Raw genomic sequence first — 21,903 nt, 5'->3', positions numbered from 1 at the left:
AAACTTCTTCTCAGTGAGGGTGGCAGAGCCTGGCCCAGGCTGCCCAGGGAGGTTGTGGAGTCTCCTACTCTGCAGACATTCAAACCCGCCTGGACACCTTCCTGTGTAACCTCAGCTGGGTGTTCCTGCTCCGGCAGGGGGATTGGACTGGATGAGCTTTCAAGGTCCCTCCCAATCCCTGACATTCTGTGATTCTGTGATTTAAAAAAATAAAATGCTACCCATTTTATACATAAAAAGAGCAGAGCCGGTCCCCCCAACAGTGCTGTCCTGCAGTAAGACAAAGTATTACAGCCAGGTGGGAGCTTTGCCCACATCCACTCCCACACACATCAGCCATATAGAGGCATTAAAACAATTTGCTGGTTTATGACCTCTGCGTGGCACATCCAGTCCTCCCGAAAAAGGAAAAGCCCCTACGCTACCTGCTCCCATCTACGTATTTAATGCTGATAAATCCCAGTATTTACAGCTGCTGTACTAGCGAGAAAAGTTTTCAGCTGGTCACAACTTGATTTGCACCAGTTTTATGTGGTGGCATGACATTTATGTCCTAATGTTCTCGCACAAGATTTATGGCAAAACACTCATGCTCCTACTGACATTTTCAAGTTCAGTATATTTAATCTCACTGTTCAATAAAGTGGCCCCATAAACATGTTTATATCCCTTAGCAATAATATCCCAGGGCATGAGAATGCACCAGGCAGCAGAGGACTTAATGGTGCGTAATAATCTTTGGAGAACAAATGTTCCATTAAAAACAAATTTGGAAATGTCTACCTTAATACTATAAGAACCTTAAACTCATTTTCTTGCAACTATTAAATGAATTTAAGCCACATATGTTCGCTCCATCCACCACAATATTGTGCAAACAAAACCCCAAAGAGATATGGAAGAGACACAGATGTGAGCACAGATTTGGCTCCAGTCAGTTAGAAAACCATTGCTCCCTCTGTTCTTGAAAAATGAGATTATAACCATTACATGACAAGTTGCGGCTGCACACTGCCAACTATTACTGCTCAAGCCATTTACAGTAACTTAATTCACTTGTTCAAAAATAAAATAAAATGTTAATGCTTATAATAAGCTTAGAGTCCTATTATTTCTATATTTCCATAAGCCCTACAGGTTACTCTGTAGAGCGCTAATAGTGCCAGAGCATCCTGTTGGGATGGAAAGGTACCCACCAGGGTGCATGAAGCAAAACAAACATTTCCACCTCGGGTACCAGGTCCTCCTCACCACCAAACTAGGTGGACCTTCTCCCGCCACGCTCATCCGCACACCAAGGCTGGAGACAACACTCAAAGCCCTCCAGGCTCCAGTAATCCAAACTGAAATGGCCGAGCTTGGCAGGGATGGTGCTTTAACCCACCTGTTTCATGTTTCACACACGAGGCTGGTCACAGCCACATCAGTGCAATGGTAAAGCTGCTCTGAGCTTGCAAATACCAGAGAACAACCTGAGTCCCCCTCCTTTTTTTGGAGACGGGCCATGGGAACAGCCTGGGAGAGCTGCCACCACCCTGCTGCTAATGCAGGAGGCACCACCACCAGCAGGAACCATCACCATTTTTCACCCAGCAATGCTTGCCTGAAAGGACACTGGAATTGAAGAGGAACTCTTGCTGTGAAACCTCCTGAGATGAGTCCAGCAGAGCTGTGTGTGCAGTCGCCATCCCAGAGAGGGCAATGGCAGCATCTGAAGGATGCAGGACATCCATCTTGTCTTGGGTACCTAGACAAGTGGCATTTCAACTGGAAACGTCTAAACATTGTGACGAACCAACTCCATGTATTTCAAAGGTGGTAATAAGCCTGGAGCAGTGAAGAATTCCCCTTCAAGCCAGGACAAGACTTGTACACAAGGAAAGGCAAAGCCTGAGGGTGGATGATACACACGGTAACATGGGTGCATGCAGGGTGCACTAAAGTCACTCGGTTTGTTCAGCCTGGAGAAGACTGAGGGGAGAGCTCATAGTGGCCACAGTTTCCTCACAAGGGCTGAGCTCTTCTCCCTGGTGACCAGTGACAGAACCTGAGGAAATGTCAGGAAGATGTGCCAGGGGAGGTTCAGGTTGGATATGAGGAAAAGGTTCTTCACCTAGAGGGTGCTGGACACTGGAACAGGCTCCCCAGGGAGGTGTCACGGCCCCAAGCCTGACAGTGTTCAAGAAGAGACTGGACAACGTCCTCAGACACACGGTGTGAACTGTGGGGTTGTCCTGTGCAGGGACAGGAGTTGGACTCCATGATCCTTGTCGGTCCTTCCAACTCAGGACATTCTATGATTCTAGGCAGGCCTACAGTCAACAGAGCAAATGTAGACAGTTCTGCTCACACAGACAGGATGGACAGACACCTGCAGAGCACTGCAAGCGAGCAGTAGTGCCGAATATGTGTTCAGCTCATCTACAAAGATGCTGAGCTGAAAGAAGGACCTTCACGGAGAGGCAGGGCAGGTCTATAAACAGGTCTCTCACCTCCAACCATGTTGCTCGCCTCAGTCTTCCTCACAAATGTTATTTCAGTGACTTCCAGATGCTTTTTTTTTGAATCTGATTCAATGTTTTCCACATCTGTTTTCAACTCCTTTGGACGTCTCCTGCCTCACTGCTTGTGCGCAGTTTGACCTAGACAGGGCACTTACCCCTTCCACTCATGAACATCGCTGAGATGGTCATCATAGAAGTGCATGGGACTCAATTGTGCTTTAATGGTTTGTTCAGGATAAGCGTCACTCCTCTCTGACATTACTTATTCACATCTTCAAGTAAACTTGAGAAGAGTGGAATAGCTACCCCACCAGAAGGCTACACCCAAGCACCTGACAGCAGATATGGCAAAGTTTAACCACAGCCCAGCCACAGAGGAGCTTTGGTTCCTTCCTCTCCCCACCCTCTCACAAACAAAAAAATACACCGCTATTCTCATTTTCAGAGCTCAAGCCAAAAGTAATTTGTTATTTTGCAGAAAACTGGTGACTGAGAAGCTGCCACCTTCAAGGAAAAATCTCATGCTCAAGTCTACAGAGCCCTCCCAAGCCACATGTCCTGTGGTACCACTCATAACAACGGGATGTAGCACAGAAGGGTTAACACAACACCAGTTTAAGTGCTAGGATGTCTTATACAGCTGGGAAGGAAAGGTCAGGAGATACTCCACAACCTGTGGCACACGTGTGGTCTCATCTAGTGAGCAGCTCACATGCCCAAGCTTCCAGAGCCAGCTTCATGAATTTCCAGATAGGTTGGATTTCAGGAAATCCACACTCCATCCCTTCATTCACAGGGATGAGTCCCACCAGTCTGCCCACGACACGTGCAGGAACTGACCTCCACCATCCCAGTACCAACCTGGAGCTTCCACCACCTGCCCAGTAACACAGGTATCCCAGAGGTGGGCAGTATTAATTGTTACACTCACCCAACACACAGACCAATGGCTTGTTCATCAACACAATCCAGACCTCCCATAATATAGACATTGAAATTCAACTTTTCTCTGCAAAAGGACAGGACTTGCCATCACTGAGTCCTCACCCTGCATGGGAAGAGCTGCCATTTCATCACTTTCTCCATCTGCCCATTTCAGAGCACATGATACCATGCGAAATGACAAATCCTGACCGTGACAAACTGGCTGGATTTCGACACTTGCACAGACCCAGAGGATGAAACATCATGGGTGGAGAGCACAGCCCAAGGGCACACACAAGTCAGACGGGAGAACCACAGTGATGCAGCCCAACCCTCGCTTTTTCAGATAAAAGCTCCAAATCACTGCGAACAGAGCTCTGTGCCTGAGCTCATCGCACCCACCTCCTCCAAATATCACCCTGACTCATGCAAAACAGCCACAGCCTATTTTTACCTCCCAGAACACACCAAGCGCCTGCACGAGCAACTGAGTCAGGACGCAGCACATCCCAGCTCCACTTGACAGGACACCATGGCTCAGCCAAACCAGCATGTAGAAATCCCAAACCCAAAACACAAGTACCCTTTCAAAATGTGAAAGTTTCACCATTCTCCCCACAAAAAAGGGGAGGTTGTTTAAAACTAAATGCAAACCTCCCATCCTACCCCCACCCCTAAATATACTTTATGTCCTAAATGAGGAGGTTTGGAAGATGCTCAAGGTCCTGCACGTGGGTTGGGATAACCCCCGGTACCAGTACAGGCTGAGGATGAAGGGATTGAGAGCAGCCCTGCCGAGAAGGACTTGGAGGTGCTGGTGAATGAAAGACTGGACATGAGGCAGCAATGTGCACTTGCAGCCCAGAAGGGCAATTGTATCCTGGGCTGCATCACCAGCAGCGTGTCCAGCAGGTGGAGGGAGGTGATTCTGCCCCTCTGCTCCACTCTGATGAGACCCAACGTGCAGTTCTGTGTCCAGCTCTGGAGCCCTCAGCACAGGACAGACATGGACCTGTTGGAGAGGGGCCAGAGGAGCCACAGAAATGATCTGGGGCTGGAACAGCTCTGCTGGGAGGACAGGCTGAGAGTTGGGGTGTTCAGCCTGGAGAAGAGAAGGCTCCAGGGAGACCTTACAGCAGCCTTCTAGTACCTAAAAGGACCTTTGAGAAAGACGGAGAGGGACTTTTAATAAGGACATGTAGTGATATGACAACAAGTAATGGATTTAAACTGAAAGAGGGTAGATTTCGATTAGATATATGGAAGAAATTCTTCCCCATGAGGGTGGTGAGGCACTGAGCAGGCTGCCCTGAGAAGCTGTGGATGCCCCATCCCTGGAAGTGTTCAAGGATGGGTTGGATGGGCCTTTGAGGAACCTGGTCCAGCAGAAGGTGTCCCTGCCCATGGTAGGGGTGGTGAAACTAGATGGTATTTAAGGTCTCTTTCAACCCAGACCATTCTATGATATAAATATCCAGACACCCACAGATGCCAACCTAAGGATTGAATTCACGTCCTGTATTTTTTTGCCCAGATGAAGCCTTGGCAAGCAAGGAAAAAAAAAAAGTCTGCCTTGTTATTTGAGGAGTTGTGTGTGAAAGCCTTACCAATGTGAGAAATCACAGTCCTCCCAGCGCAGAAACCAGTACTGGGTTTTTTTTGGCAAAAAACACCTGGGCTCAGTGTGTTTTTCTGCAAGGACAACCCTCCTCTCCCCACCGAGCTGCCCTGCCTTCAACACTCACACCTACACCTTAACAGGCAAGGCACGAATTCTGATCCCTTATTCAATTAATCCAGGGGCCTCCTAGGAATTTTGACCATGGAATACTATTTTTTTCCTGTTTGTGTTTTTTTTTTTTCCCCATTTTTTTAAGCAGACTTAGGAGCAAACGTACCAGCTCCCCAGGGCAGCTCTGCGGAGCCATGCACACATTGTGGACAGACGGCTTGGGTAGCAACACGATCAAGCACTGGTCTTCAGGTCGGCTAAAGCAGCAAGGCTGAGGAGCTAGATATGATAAACCTGCACATGATTAAGCTTCCTCCTCTCTACACAGAACAGCAGCCTCCCTCATTTGTGTTTTCCAAGACTCCCTTTTACCATTAAGCCTCTGTCAGCTCCATGTAGCTTCCCAAAAGGTCAAGGATGAGTTTGGGGCCAACCTGAGCAAAGTTTTAAGACAAGTGGTTTAAGGAATACGTTTTTTTCAAATAGTCCTGAGACATCACCCCAAAGCTCCCACAGCAGAACTCTGCGCTGCAGATGAAGGGTTGCTTCATCCCACCCTGAAGTGGAGCATCATGTTCATGTTGGAGCAAATACAGCTGAAAACACAGAGCTCCCGTGCAGCCAAATGAGCTCCAGTGAGGGGGCATCCTCGTTTTAATGCTCAGTTGTGCCACAGCATCCATATTTCTCATGATTCCCAGCACACCCCTTCCAATTTAAAAAGCTCCTTTTCTGCCTAGGTCTCACTGTGCAGAAGTGGACAGGCTGATGTTAGAGGACCAGCAGTCATATGCCTGTAGATCATTAAGCTGCAGATACCAGGAGAGAGATTCCTCTGAAATAAAAAAACAAACACCAACCCGCAAACAAAACCCAACACATTCTGCCTCTCTGTTTTGGCAGGTAGACAAGACATTAATCCCTCATCTCACGCTTTGCCTGCCAGAGTCATATTAGGGTTTGCACACAAGCACAAGGCTGCTCCTCGCCAAGCATAACCGCAATTACCAAGTTATGTGAGCAGTAATGGGCACACCTGCCCTCCTGAGACGCTGTCAGCCATCGCTGCCCTACCTGTGGTCTGGGCACAAAACCCTGAGGTCACAGGTTGAGACTGGCGACGCTTTTAACCCCATCGCTCCTCCCCATGCTCTGCAGATTTGCAGAAGAGACAGAATCCCCAAGGGTGTGTTTCCACAGTAGCTCCCCCATTCTCACCCTGCTTCCCAGCGTGATGCTCCTGCCACCAAGCTGTGACCTACTCGGGAGCTGATCAAGGAGAAAGAACACCTCTGCAAAACAAAACCACTACACTAGCTGCCTTTCATCTCATTTACCCATATGAGCACTAAGGAGGAGTTCTGAAGTAGCATCCAGTGCCAGGAGTCACCCTGTAGACCTGCAAGTGCCATCCCTGCAGTTGGGTTTCCCTATTTGTGATAGCAGCTGAGTATGAAACAATTTAAGGCTTAAGAATATCCACTGCTGGGTTGTTTCCCTGCACTCGTTTCCCTTCATGAGGGGCTGGATCTACAGGAGAGATTACAGTTATGTGTGGGCTTGTTTAGTCAACGCACTGTCTCTTTAAAAGAGAATCAAGTAATAGTACTCTGATAAGCATCTTCCAACACTAACCATAAATGAGTATCTGATTCCACATGAGGACAAGTCTTCAGTGACCCAAGATGTCCTGATGCGAACTGCATGCGCCCGCTGCTCGTATTCACGGGGGATGCCCTGGAGCAGCAGCGCAGGGCCAGGCTCTCCAGGGCACAGGGCTTTCCAGCAAAGCTCTTGTCCCTCTTCCAACACCCTCACTGACCTCTTTTGGAGCAGACCAAGCTCAGGTTTAGCCCAGGTTCTACAGCAACTGAGCTACTCCCTACAAATCGTCAACAAAGATGGTCCCGGCTCCCAGTGTGATGACAACTGAGCATCCCAACAGCTGAGCAACCAAGACCCCAAATCCCAACACTCCCCCCCATCTTTTCAGCCTCATCCCTCAACTCTCCACTCTGCTTTCGACCCTGAACCATTTCCAGCACATGCTCATCTACCTGCAGTCAAGCATCGGCTCCATCTTGGCTGCAAAGAGCAGTTTATCTCTCCAATTATTCAACCAGAGGCTTCCTGGCTTCACTCTCACCACCCACTGCAATAATGTGCAATTACCAGACTTGAAGAAAAATCAAAGGGAAGCAGCATCTCATGCCAGGTCAGTGCTGCCAAGATCTGTTCTTCGGTCTTTTAACTCCAAAAAAATCACCAAACTCTCTTCTTGCCTCTTAGCACATCTTTCAGGCAGCATCTTCCATACACAGGAGGTTTTACCCCAAAACAAAACATTTTACAGCCTTCGCCTTTCATCTTCTGCTACTCAATGGGTGAAAGTCAAAGGCAACACTACCAGCAATGTCTGCAAGATTATTTCAAGTCCATCTTCACGTTTGGCATAGACTGATGTCCAATTTAGCATTCCCAAGACATTCAGGCTTCAATTCTCCATTTTTATTACAAGCTCAACTCCTTGCCTTTGGCAACAGATGAAGAAAGGACTTGGGTATTTGCTAAAATGAAGGTATTGTTTAGAAGAAAGTGCTTCCAGTGTGTAGGCTGCTCTTGATCTTCTAAAGAAAGCCGTCATACAAGGTTAAAACCACAGAGCTCTATCAGCCCAGTACCCACGGCGTTCAGGCACCACACTGATTATTTTTTCTCTGGAAATCTTTGGCAAACCGCTTTTCCCCTTTGGATTCCCATCTGCAGGGTTACCATGTAAGAGCCAGCTGAAGCAGCAAGAGGTCCATCTTCTCCAACCATAACTGCACCACTGATGTTTGCTCTACCTTTTTGATCCCACATAGGTGAGATCTTGGGGCTCTTTCTTGGGAGAGCCCCTGTCATTGGGACGGACACGAGGACAGACATGGAGGTAGGGTGGCTGCTAACTCAGACCATTAGTCATCAGAAACTCTTCCCAGATCTCTGAACCATTTAATCCTGGGAGAATCATTGGCATTTGCCGCCTTGGCTGGAACACGTCCACGTTAAGGACATGGGTCTTGTTTTAACACCGGCCTCCCAAGCTACTGCTATTTTTAGGTTTGGGCTGTTATTTAAGGCATGTATTATGACCAGAGGGAGCACAAGGCAGAGACACCAGCTCATGGGAAGATGAGGACAAGCAAAACACCCTGTGATAACAAATGCTGCCCAAGACTGCACATATATCTCAACTATTTAAGCAACTCGGTATATTAAGTCCCACCAGGAACTGGCCGAGAGTTTGAGCAGCTGCTTCCACCCTAAAATCCTCCTCTTTTGGGATGTAGCCCAATCACAGCGAGATGTCTTTGCTCCAGCGCTGAGCAGGGCTGATGTCACCCAGAACTGATGGCCTTGAAGGAATCACTAATAAAATCCTTCAAACAGGCAAAGCCTTGGGTGCCCATCCAGCACGACAGGAGGTGCGAAAGGTGCCGGAGCAATGGCAGCCACCCAAGCACAGCTCCTCAGAGCAGAGGCTGCAGCACCTACGTCAGAGCCGGACTTCCCTTTCAAAGGTTAAAGCTGTTTACTGAAAGGATTAGGAGGGAGGAGATGGTAAACTAGGAGGAAACAGGGGGAGACTGTGCACAACAGCCACGTACACAGGCTTCACCCAGCAATAAACACACCCCAACCCCTTGTTGGCGTGACTGCCAACGTATAGGTGGGGAGGTTATACGGATGTTGGCACATGGTCAGCACCAGACCCCAGGATTTCAGCCCCAGAAGATGATTTCTTGCCCTCCACACCCCTAATGCAATCACAAACCAGGCTGGCGCCTGAAGACCTGGGGAGAAGCTGTGGTCCTCACATCTATGGAGGCTATGCTGCTGCTTACCATAAAGGGATCTGCATGGGAGGGGCAAGACTTTCTCTCTGTGACAGCCTGAAGTTTGCCCCTGGCTGTTTTCACCCTTATCTGAAATGCTGCCTCAGCCTGATTTGGGTACAAACACTGCTGGAGCAGCAGAGGGCTGAGCCATGACACTGCAGCTCTACAAGTACATCTTCGCACAGGGGTGTCAAACTCACATTTACCGGGGGCTGCATCACCCTCACGGTTGCCTTCAAAGGGCCAAACGTAATTTTATACAGTCCTAAAATTACGTTTGGCTCTTTGAAGGCAACCATGAAGCTGATGAGGTCCTCGGTGAAAATGAGTTTGACACCCCTGTCTTAGCATAACAGACAGTTATTAAAAAAAACAGTCACTACATCTTCTCTGATTTCAAGTAAACAGAGTCTTAAGAGTCAGTTACTTCAACAGGAAAAGCAAGGAGGGATTTACACACCACCACAGAGAAGAACAATTTCCATATCTGACACAGCAGAGTACCATCACCAGGAAAGAACTAATGAGCCATGCCCTTCCAGCTAAACCCAACGCGACTTACGCAACACCAGTGCTGCAGTAAAAGCACGACAAAGCATTAATTGGTTTGCGCTTGTCTGTCTGCCTTCATTGCACAAAGTTCAGCTGAGGATATTCAGAGGCGGGAGGAAGTCATGGAGCCACCCAGGCCAACACGGAACCAGCGTGACCACTGCAAGAATGATTGGGAGGGATGTGCCAAACCACCCAGTCAGGAGCCCCGAGGAACACGGCTGAGAGAGTTGGGGTTGCTCAGCCAGGAGAAGAGAAGGCTCTGGGGAGACCTTATTGGAACAATTCAGTACATAAAAAGGGCTGATAAGATAGGGACAGATGTTTTAGAAGGGCCATTTACAATAGGACAAGGGGTGATGGTTTTAAACTAAAGGAGGGGAGATTCAGGCCACACATGAAGAAATCTTTTACAATGGGGTGGTGAAACCCTGGCCCAGGTTGGCCAGAGAGGTGGTGGATGCCCCATCCCTGGAGACATCCCAGGCCAGGTTGGATGGGACTCTGAGCAACGTGATCCAGGTGAAAATGTCCATGCTCATGGCACAGGTTGGACTAGATGACTTCTGAAGATCCCTTCCAGCCCAAACGGTTCTATGATTCTAATTTGTCTCCAGACCTAAGGGGCTTGATCAGATACTGGGCCAGTTTATCAGCCAAATATGGTTTTGCTATTATGTCCAGCTTACTTCCCAAGACAAAGGGAAAACTTGGCCAATATCTTGTGAATCTGATACACTAGTTCAATCCATCTGTTAAAGGACAAAGACTTGAACAACTCATCTTGGGAAGCACAACATGACCCATGAACAATGCTGACCCCAGAGAATGAAAATATCTAGGAGGTGGGGTTGTACATACATGGGTTAACATAGCTTCATTGCTCACCATGTATCACCTTCTCTTATCTGCAGTTTCTTTAGCCTGAATCATTCTTGGTGACCAAACACACAGCACTGCTCACAAAGGCAGCTCTCATGTGGCCTCCAGAAGAAGGTTCAGATGGGCCTTTCAGCACAGGGTCTGAAACGCCAGGTTAGAAACCAAAGCAGTTTGGTTTGGTCCCTGCACTTGAGCACTCCCCAACCTGTTCGAATTCAGCCTCTGCTCTGAGATAACAAACATTTGCTGCTCCAAAAAATAGGAAAGTGAGAAATTCAATCAACTGGTAATTAAGGTCACGTGGAAAAAAGTTACTACAAGTTAGTAACAACCAGCTGGTTTTGGCCAATGAGCCACGGCCAAAGCCATGCAGTATTTCTGGCAGCACCCACAAACAAGGATGTTTAATAAGGTTCTGCAACACCATTGTAGATCACTCACCATTGCCCCAAGGACCATACTCTGGGTACCACAGATTTTAGGGACAATGGAGTGCAGCGGTTACTGGAAAAAGTTATTGCGAAGGGAACAAAAAGCACAAGAAACCACACCCCAAGAATTCAAAAGAGTTAAAAGGAAACCAATAAGTAGAACAAACATAAGAGAAGGCACAAAACTAATTCTAACAAGATCTTACTGGTTCTATAAATGCATTAAACAAAAGCAAACAAAGTACAGGCTTATTAATCAGCAGGAAGGAGAAGAGAGTACATGACAGAAGACGCCCTACTCAAAGCTGGCTTTGCTTTGTACTTAAGCGCTCAAGGATGACTTGCATCAAGCACTGATCTCTCTTAAACCTTCCAACCTTTTTTCAATCCATTCTTTGTATGTCCCTGCCTTGTTAAATGTGCTTTTCTAAAGGTGAAGTGTGAAGGGAAGTTTAAGGTTGAGCAACCTCAACCCAAAATAAGGCCTTGTCAGGGCTGTCTGCAGAGGATAAGAGGGGTCAGAACTGCAACCACAGCTTTGCAGAGGAAGAACCACACATCCTGCTAGGGAGATCATAGCAGCTCGGTGGTTCATGCCACCATTAATTTATCATTGACTTTTACAAATTCCAATATAATAACCAAAACGGGTCATCTTTGCAGTCTCATCAAAAAGCTGGCAGCAAGACATCCACCAAAAGAAGAGAAAACAATACAAACTGGATCCTCCAGAAAGACCTCATGACACTGATGGAGTGGTATGCCTCTATGACATGGTCTTTAAGGACAACCTTCCAGGCTCCAGCATGGACAAAGGTCTTGGAAACAGAAAACAGTGGTTGGGATTTAGGACTAAGAACCTGAAATAGAGGTGTTGCCAAGAGGTGGGGGATGACTCAACCTTCCAGGAACAGATGGGGTGAGGGAAAAAGGACAACATGAAAGACAAACAGACCCACATCTGAGTCACCAAGAAAACAGGCAGAGAGTGAAATAGAAGAAAAGTGGAAAGGGAAGGAAAAAAAAAGCCTTTGCTCAAGATCCTTCCACCACGAAGGGGTGGGAAAGCAAAGGAGAGGAACTGGGGCAAGTAGGTGACATTCCCTCCATTAACCCCTCCTTTGGGAGCAGAGACACACCACAGGAACAGGGACGGTGAAAAGCCAAGGATGAATAAACATCTGAGGAACCAGTGTGTGGCTTTTGGCATTGCTACAAGACTCAGCAAGTCAGAAGAGCAACCAGTCACTGGACATTGGAGCAGCCTTTCCAAAGCATTGCATGGGATATTAGAGAAGATGCTAACACCCACAACCCCAATCACTACCACTCACCGTGCCCATTGCAGTAATAGATCCACTTCTCTCTGTTCTGTGTGGGGGTGGTGGACTTTTTCATAATAGCTTTCTCCACAATGGCACTGGGATCTTGCCTGGGTCCCTTCTTCAGAGTCCGTGAGCTCTTCCTGACGCTGCAGACGACTATAACGACCAGCACCAGCAGCAGGAAGAGGACGATCATCCACGGCAAGTGTTCATTGATGTCAAAGTGCTGGTGGACGTTCTGCTGACCTCGCCGGGGGGGCCTGTATGGTATGCTGGACTTCTCACCCCCCGACATCTCCAGCGCTGACTGCTTCTCCAGCGCTCGGCTGGTTTGCTTGTGCCGGTAGCTCTGTGCCTGGCTGGTGATGCCAGAACCAGCGAGGGTCCTGCCAGCACCGTCCGTCTCGTTGGCAGAAGTTTCGTTGTTGTAGCCCGTTGGCTCCGTCGTGCCACTGGATGTGCGTGGCACAGGAGAGGGGACAAAGTCAGGAACTGAAGAGTTCAGACCTGCAAGAGGAGAGGAGAGTTCAGTGTCACGGCACCGGAGACGCGATACGGCATCATGTCACGGTCTGAGACTTGTCTGAGCATCTGCTCGGCCAGCAGACAGAAACCCAATGCCAGGCAGCGAGAAAGCGAAGAGGTAAAGTTGAGGTTTGGCTCTGGGTACAGTTACAGAGGTAGGTTCAAGGTAAAACTGACCCTTGTTGGTTAAGGCTAGTGGTAGCTCTTTAAAAAAAATGAGTTATTACAGGCATGTTGTCAATCTGTGTTTGTCCCACATTCAGTATCTCTTGGAAAACCTGCAACTTTGAGGGAGTTGATGCTTCTTTCTTCAGTTTATTAATGATAGTTTTACTCCAGTTGTGGAATTCGGTATTTGGGCTAGAAATAAGTAACAATTTGAAGGCTTAGTATCTCTCTATTGGGTTTTGTCAAGGGAGCACAAACATTTTTATCAGCACCACAAGCAGCTGCAGATGCGTCAACTACAAAACCGGCTTCTGAAGCAACAGGAAAAAACCCCAACTTCCTCATAAGATCTACTTTCCATCTTTATTGAGCTTTCTTATCAACCAACAGCTCTGCGGTCCCAGCCAGTTGCATGATCAAAGCCTGGTGAGAAGAGGAAGGGCTTACTTTGGAAACTTGGCTTTTGAAGATCATATCCCATCCCAGTTGAGCCAGAAAGTGAGTGTAAACATCTGTAACCTGATTTTGCTTCTGCCTTGTTTATCCAAAACACTGTGACTAGAATACAAACAGGTAAAATGCTTTAACTTTTACCTAATTGTCTACAGTTGATTTCAAAGGTCAGGGAACACCCTCCCGTCCTCTCCCAATGACACATAAATGTCATATCAAGCTTTGAGACCTAACAAAGGAGAAGCACTGGGTGTCTACCACTGTCAACACTTCCCTGCTATTGTATTTACCAACTCAGGTGTAAAGGCCAACAAAAGTTGCATTTTTTTATTAAAACGCCCCATTTGAGACACTGTAAGGAGGCAGCTTCTCAGAAAGTGCTGAGCACCACCTCAAATGGGGCCCCACAGCACCACTGCCACCAGCCATGGCTAAAGCATCTCCATAAAGACTGTGACGACGATCATTTCCAATTAAACATGAGAATGAGAAGGTCAGCCTGGTACTCCCCACAGGTGACAACTAATGGAAATCTCATAGGTTAAAGAAAACAACTTATGGTACAGCCCAGCCTCCTGCGAGAGTTGTTTTGGCAACGCTTACCATTCAGACCAATATGCTGGCACACTACAGGGCGAAACTGAGCAGGGAAAGCACGGGCAGGAAAGCAGAGAAACCCTCAGGGAAACAGCCTGATGGAGCAAAGCTCCTCTCCTGATGGGCTTTTCTGGCTGCACGCTGCTCAGGTTTGCCCCAAACACACCAAGACTTGCGCCAGCACAACATACAGACAGGAAAAGCGGCTGAGGAACGTGATGTCCTTTCAATTCAAACAGCAGAACAGGCGGGAGTCAAACCACAACCGCAGTCTCCGTGAAAATGGTACTAAGAGTGGTTTAACAGCACTGAGGGCAACCTGATGCACTCTGGGGCTGCTTTCTGGCCACAAAGCAAAAACATCATCTATGCTTTAGACCAGACTGCCCTTTAACAGTCTAAAGCAAACCTTGACTGAGGCAGGAACACAAGCCCATACCTGTGTTTTAGTGGTGGACATTACCTTTGGGAAGCTGAGAGGTTGGTGGAACTTCATAGGGCTCTTCATCTGCTTCGGTGCTTGACGAAGTCAAAGACGTGTTGGGAAGAGACGCTGGAGAACCACAGACATTGTCACTCTCCTTTGTCCCCGGCTTGATGACCACCATGTTTTTCGCAAAGCAGTCCGTGTATGTTTTGCACTTCATCACACTAGAAGGCACATCAGAAAAGGTACCACGAGGGCACGGCTTGCACCTCACGTCTTCCGTCTCAGTTCCTTTCTTGCGGACGCCCCAGCCGACCGGGCACACCGTGTAAGGGACACAGGTATCGTTCGTCTGAAACGTACCCGACAGGCAAGTGCACTCACGGTCGGTCAAGGCAGTACAACGAGTTTTCTCGATCATTGGCAGTTCGCAGGGTTTTCTACAAGGGTGGCACCGCTCTATGCCGTTCTCATGCTTAGTAAAAGTCCCATCTGGACAAGGGCTGCACTCTCTTAAGGTACTCTTCGTACAGTGTTTCGACACGTAGGTTCCTGCAGGACATTTGTCGCAGATCAGCTCTTTGTTGGTGGCACGGTCGAGGTGGCGGTACTTGCCGGGGGGGAGGCTGATAGCGTTCTGCTCGGACGTCAGCTTCGACTGACCGTCAGCAGTGCCCAGGAGCACAAACAGCTGGAAGACAGACAGGAGGTTGTTAATCAGCAACAGCACACGACCAGAGCCCTTTCTGCCAGCGATCCCTTGTGGGATCACAAAGCACATCCCAGAGCTGTGGGACCACAAAGATGTTTCCGGACCCAAGGGGAGGGACCTCAGCGAGGTCGGGGTGGAAAAGAAGCGGTGCAGATGGCAGCAGGCTCTCCCTGACACACCGCCACCTACGACTATCATTCCTTAAATTTGACACCACGCTTCTCAGCGAGACTAAGCATCATTTACACTGCAACCCTGCCAGGGCAGTAAATACTGCTAATTGTGTTTCAGCAGTACGTCCTACCTGGCCACCCCTGGAGAATTCAGAGCAGCTTTGCGTTTTGAGGCTGAGAGGTTCCAGCACAAGCCAAGAAGACAAAAAACCCACATGCAGGTGGCTGCTCTGACCTGTAAAGCTTTCGCCTTCCGTATTTGTTCATCTGCACTTGTTCAAATAGTTACCTTTCCAAATAACGCAAAACTGGATGAAATTCAGGCTAGCAGGTGTTACCGGATTATTTCTCAGCCCCTCTGCCCTTCCGTAATTTATACAACCCCACGCAAGCCTAGGGTTTGGCGAGACTGCAGGGGATGTTCTTCTTCGAGCACCCAACCGCATCTGAACCCTCTTCAAACCAGATGTGTTCGCAACAGGAAAGAAACCCCGACGCTATTTTTAAGCCGTTTGAGGAGCTCTGCTGTAACTTAGTTCCTCATTGCATCAGACACAGGTAAAAGGTTTTGAGACACTGAACTGCACCCAGCTGGGCTTGGCTAGATGATGGGTACAAATCTATTTACCTATATCAAATCCCAGGGATTTATTCCCTTAATTCCTTTGCATTGAGGCTGCTCCACCTCCAAGAGATGCCTCATTTACCAAACAGGACTTCTGCTTCCTCCAGAAGACCACAGATTCAACATCAGTTATGCCAGCAGAAGTAAGACACCAAGAACAAAAGGCATCTCAAAAGAAAGGCTGATACAACCTTATACAACATACAAAACAATAGAAAAAACATCTTCAAACAGCCACAGGCTGGGTTAGGAGGAACAGAGAGGAACAAGTCAACGTTACTTTGAATTTCCAAAGACGCTTTCCTACACTGAAGGTAAAAAGACCAGAGACCCTAACGCTTTTTAACGGCACAGCCAGGCACATAAATCACTTGTCTATGTTATACAAGCCCTTATTTTTGCTCTGCTACCTATTCTGGGCTGTCAGCCAGCAAGAACACATTCATAAGAGGGGGGAAAAAAAAAGCCTCCCAACAAGATGACTCTGCAGAAGGCACATCGCAGCAGAGCCGCAAGCCGCGCCGCATCATTTTTGGTGCAGTCTCTTGCTTCCTGGAAACACACAGCACATTTCTGTCTCACCTGCTAAATAATTTACAGCTTGGGATTTGTACAAAACGCTTCATTTTTTTTTTTTTTTTTATTATTTCTTTTTTCCCTCCCGAAGCAGCAATTACAGAGCAGGCAGAAGCAGGCGAGCCCGCAGGAGCTGACGAGGATCCTGCAGCGGTCGGGCTAATTACAGCACGTCAAATTAAAAACAAAAAGCGGGGCTGCCTTGGCAGGTGGCAAAGGCTTACAGGATGCACTCTATTTTTCCCCTCCTTAAGACATGATTTAACGAAGCGCTTAGCTGGTTGTAAGGAAGCCTGCTGCCCATAATCCTCATGATGCAACCCTGAATTAGCAAACCAGATGCAGCAGGATCCCAGGGGGGTCACCTGTGTTATTCATCCTCCTCCCTGCGCCAGCACCAAACGGGACGGGGTGTCGGGAGAGGCTGGAAAAGCCCTGGTTCTCCTGCCATGGATGAGCTGCGTTGCCACCAGCACAGATCCCGATTTCTCTCTCTGCATTGAGTCATACCCTGGGAAACCCATCAACAACCCTGTTACAAGTATGTGCCATGGGTCCCATCCTGCTCTCCCTTTTCTGCTCATCTCCGGCATCTTTCCATCTCTCATCTGCATAACCAAAGCCCATGGGATCTGCACTACTGTAACAGGATCGGGTTTGTTTTTCAGTTGAGTTTGAGGTTTCTTTTCAAACCTATCTCAAGCAAAGAGGTACTAGCGCTTTTGAACATCTCCAGATCTTCAGCTGCACATGTGCTTCCAAGCTTAGGGACAACAGCAAGTCCCAGTGGGGGAAGGTTAAGCAGAGTTGAGCATCTGCTACTTATCAAAGAATAATTTTGGTTGTAAGAGATATTCAAGGTCATCAAGTCCAACCATAACCTAACTCTGGCACTAAATCATGTCCCTAAGAACCACATCTCTGTGCCTTTTAAACCCCTCCGTGGATGGTGACTCCACCACTTCCCTGGGTAGCCTGTCCCAATGCCTGACAAACCTTTTCGTGAAAAACTTTTTCCAGATATCCACTCTAAACCTCCCCTGGTGCAACTTGACACCATTTCCTCTCATTCCATTGCTTGTTACCTGGGAGAAGAGACAAACACCAAATCACCACAGAAAAAAGGAATTGGTGCAATACAACACTATAGAGCAGATTTGGTTTCAAGACGTTTCGGTGCTGTTCTCCATGCCCAACACAGGAGCAGCTCTCGACTATGAAGCCAAAAGAATCAAGAAGACGGGGTGACCACGATCCCAAAGAGCATGCCCAGTTGAGCACTGATCACGGAATCACAGAATGTCAGGGATTGGAAGGGACCTCGAAAGCTCATCCAGTCCAATCCCCCTGCCGGAGCAGGAACACCCAGATGAGGTTACACAGGAAGGTGTCCAGGTGGGTTTGAATGTCTGCAGAGAAGGAGACTCCACAACCCCCCTGGGCAGCCTGGGCCAGTGTCTGTCACCCTCACTGAGAAGAAGTTTCTTCTCAAATTTAAGTGGAACCTTTTGTGTTCCAGTTTGAACCCATTATCCCTTGTCCTACCGTTGGTTGTCACCGAGAAGAGCCTGGCTCCATCCAGGCCTGCCCTGCACCACTCAGGAAAAGGTGTTTCCCAGCCACTTCCACCAGTTCCAACATGTGGAGGTTTTATGGTACAAGGAAAGCAGATCAGGCCAGGCAACACACTCATTTTCACCTCCCACACCAGGGAAATGGCTTAGACAAGGGGACCTTCATGCTCGGCTGCAAACAAACCCTCGAGCCACAGCTGACATGGGCATGATCCACCTTACCACCCCCCAGCTTGATGTCTCCATCCCAATGGTTGCATCTAAGCCATGCCTCCATCACCCTCTTAATTAATTGCATGCTGCAAAAGGGTAATTTGCACAGTTAATAGCTTTTAGGGGTCACAAGCTTCCTGGGCACACACATGAGGGACGTGGCTGGCAATACAACAGCTCATTTGGGACCCAAACCCACTTGGTGGCCCAGTGAGGCAGAACACTGGGAGAAAGTTGGTAGAACTACAGGCATTTGTGTTCTGAAACAGCGTGACACCTCCAGGCAGCCACAATCTCAGGTTGTGTACAGTGCCACCCTGCTGCCAGCCCTGCAGGGAGGCAGCAATAAACCTGAAAAATATATTAAAAAAGACAGGTCAACGCAGGACACTTGACCCTGGTAGAGAATAGCAAGGCCAGAGAGCTGTAAGACAGTAGAGATCGACAGTGCTAAATTAATACTCTGGGGAACTGTTTCTGAGCAAAATCAGCAGAATTTAGTAGAAATGGTAGCTGGCTCCATGGCAATGCCTTGGCACAGGTCAGGGGTGGGCTGCACAGCCCTTCCCAAAGGTCAGCTGCACCCTCCGCCGACCAGCACCGGGAAATCTCTTGCGACATTTAAGAAGGAAAAAACAAATAATAAAACAAACCCAGAAAGACAAATAAACTGGTCTGGAAGTTTTACGGTAACTTTGCAGCAGGGAAGAGCCCATCTCCTGCCCGGCTCACTGTAAAAAGGATCAAGTTACTCTCTCTGAAAAAAGTTGCCTGTGAGGAGAGTACCAAGGAACAAAGCAATTTTCTGCTTCTTGCAAAGCATTCAGCTATTTCAGCTGGTTTGGGGTTTGTGAAACCAAGAGTCCAGGGCTTACCCTGCTCAGCGGTCCCTTCATTACATCTCAAGAGCAAAACGCAGGCAGCCGAGTGTGCCAAAACGGCAGCACTGGCACATCTGGTCCCCATGAAGGAAAACCCAGCAGCTGTTTCCGCAGCCAGAGCCAACCAGAGCTCACAAGCATCCCCAGCGGCCATGGTTCTGCTCCAAGCAGATGAAATGCCCAGGGTCCCCAAACCTCCAAATCAAAGCAAGGTGACATCGTGCTGGGTATCAGGGGAGATATTGGAAACTATCTCGCAGCTGCTGGTGGACACCCAAAGCCCACGTCAAGCAAGGGAAACCACAACCAACACCAACCTTACGCAACCGCTGCCGAGCAGCTATCGCTCAAAAAACAACCAGGCAGATTTGGGTTTGCTCCACCACTAAGAGACCCACCAAATATCGATTTGAAGTTACTTCCCTCGGGCTGGAAAAACATTAACTCTTTGTGGTGCTAAAGGGAGTTGCCCAAAATTTTGAAGATGTCGATGTCAAATGAAGAATCCCTGGCCGGTGGCCAAGGGAGCATCCTGCCAGGATACGAGCCAACGGGAATTTTGTCCTACAGCTCGTTTGCTCGTACAATCAGCACATGCAAAGTGTGAGTAACACACATGCACAAGCAATGCACATTTGCTCAGTCTTGGCTTCATTTTGGAAAACTGCTGTTGCATTTCCCTATACCTTTTGATCAGGGGTGTCAAACTCACTTTCACCGGGGGCCGCATCAGCCTTGCAGCTGCCTTCCAAGGGCCAAATGTAATTTTAGGACTGTATAAATGTAACGACTCCTACATTTTTACAGCCCTAAAATTACACTCGGCCCCACTGAAGGCAACCGTGAGGCTGATACAGTCCCCGGTGAAATTGAGTTTGACACCCCTGCTTTATATCACTCTTTTTTCCCCCTCCCCCCTCTTCTATACCCGCCATTCTCAGCTGACCTCTAGGATCCCGGCTGGAGCTCCATATCTCAAGCTCCCCATCAGCATCTCATCTTCCAGATGTGCAACAGCGCTCGCCTCTCCCAGTGGGAAACCAGTGCTCGAGAGCACCCGGTCAGCACCGCACTTCTTCGCTACTGTGTGAAGTCACCCTTCGCCTTCAAAGCAACGAGGCTGTTTCCCAGCTAATGCTCTCTCAGCTTTAGATTATTTTTTGTTTACTCAGATTCCTGCCGAGCCAGCACCAGCTTGCTAAGATCCACCTTGAGTTCAAGAGCAAGTGCACTCCTTGGTTACACAACCCAGCCGCAGCAGCTGCGGCGTGTGCCTGACACACCAAATTACCGTCTCTCGCCAAAAAGACAGGATGTAGCTCCGAAGTGCTGACTGGGAAGGGCTCTATTTGGAAAGGTAAACCTGAGGGTGAACCCAGAGGAAAAACATTTCTGTGTTAAGCCAGGGCGGCTGCCTGCAATTAGTGTTGGTGGTGAGTTTTGCTGCCTGTCCAAAGGGTGGCAAGAAAAGCAGCTGGGAGGGAGAGATGGATGGATGGACAGACTCCAGGAACAGTGCTGAGCTTAGGGAACAGGGCAGGGGGGTGAAACAAGGATCCACTCAGACCTCGAGGTGCGGCACAGCCCTGGATGAAGCCTCTGGGGAGAATGCCGCCCTTTGCTGCCTGCAGTAAAGCAGGGATGGAGAGGATGGAGCCGGCGACAGGGAGGATGGAGCCGGGGATGTCAGACCCAGCCAGTGCCCGCCGGCAGGGTTGGGGGCGCGGGGGCTGGGGCAGGCAGCACCGCCGGGGTGGGCACTGGGGAGCACCCCACACCCCACGGCACGGCGAAGTGGGGGGCAACAGGATACCCAAATACACACATATGCCCCCCAAAACACACCCCTGCCCACCCGCCCCAAACCAGGGAGCAGCACGCACCCCACGCGCGGGCGGGCAGCGCTGCACTGCAGCACATCCCCACCCCCCACACCGCGGATCTTGCGCGGGCGGCGCCGCAGGGACGGACCGACACCCCCCACCCCGCTCCGCGCACACACACACTCAACACTCACCGTGAGGAAGCCGGTGAGCCCGGCGGCGCTCCGGCACGCCGCGGCGGCCCCCATGGTGGCGGCCGGAGCCGGGGCCGCCGCGCAGCGCGGAGGGGCTGCGGGCGAGGCGCTGCCCGTCCAGCCGCGCTGCCTCAGGCGGCGGGGCGCGGGGCCGGCGGCGGCCGGCGGGGGCAGGCGCCCATGGCGGCGGGCCGGGGCCGGGCGGGGGGGGCCCTGCCGCCCGCCGCGCTCCCACCTGCCTGCGGGGCCGCGGGCTGCGCTCTGGCGCGGCGGGGCGGCGCGCACGTGGGGCGGCGCGGCGGGGCGGGGCGGCCTTTGTGGCGTCAGCGGCCGCGCAACGGCGCTCCCCGCGCAGCGCCGCGCAGCGCACACGGACGCCCCCTATTCTGACACCGCTTGCATGTGGGGAGGAGCAACCCCAGCATAAGCTGGGGAATGACCTGTTAGAGAGCAGCGTAGGGGAAAGGGACCTGGGGGTCCTGGTGGACAGCAGGATGACCATCAGCCAGCACTGGGCCCTTGTGGCCAGGAAGGCCAATGGTACCTGGGGTGGATTAGAAGGGGGTGGTCAGTAGGTCCAGAGAGGTTCTACTTCTCCTCTACTCTGCCCTGGTGAGACCACATCTGGAATATTGTGTCCAGTTCTGGGCCCCTCAGTTCCAGAAGGACAGGGAACTGCTGGAGAGAGTCCAGCGCAGGGCAACAAAGATGATGAAGGGAGTGGAGCATCT

The 21,903-nt window shown here is 49.6% G+C and overlaps 1 protein-coding gene across 1 annotated transcript in view; it reads right to left on the bottom strand.

The window, feature by feature from the left end:
• Window positions 1–21,329, bottom strand: part of TNFRSF21 (TNF receptor superfamily member 21) — a 36,803-nt gene extending 15,474 nt beyond the window's left edge. Inside the window, exons 1-3 of the mRNA XM_065835181.2 lie at window positions 21,173–21,329; window positions 14,438–15,092; window positions 12,241–12,738 (exon numbers count right to left, since the gene is read on the bottom strand). Coding sequence (XP_065691253.1) covers window positions 12,241–12,738; window positions 14,438–15,092; window positions 21,173–21,226 — 1,207 coding nt within the window. The 5' untranslated portion in view covers window positions 21,227–21,329. The remainder of the gene's footprint in view (window positions 1–12,240; window positions 12,739–14,437; window positions 15,093–21,172) is intronic.
• Window positions 21,330–21,903: the final 574 nt, after the last annotated feature.

The sequence above is a fragment of the Patagioenas fasciata genome, chromosome 3 (assembly GCF_037038585.1).
Source record: "Patagioenas fasciata isolate bPatFas1 chromosome 3, bPatFas1.hap1, whole genome shotgun sequence".
NCBI lineage: Eukaryota > Metazoa > Chordata > Aves > Columbiformes > Columbidae > Patagioenas > Patagioenas fasciata.
This window is presented reverse-complemented; position numbering and strand designations above follow the sequence as displayed.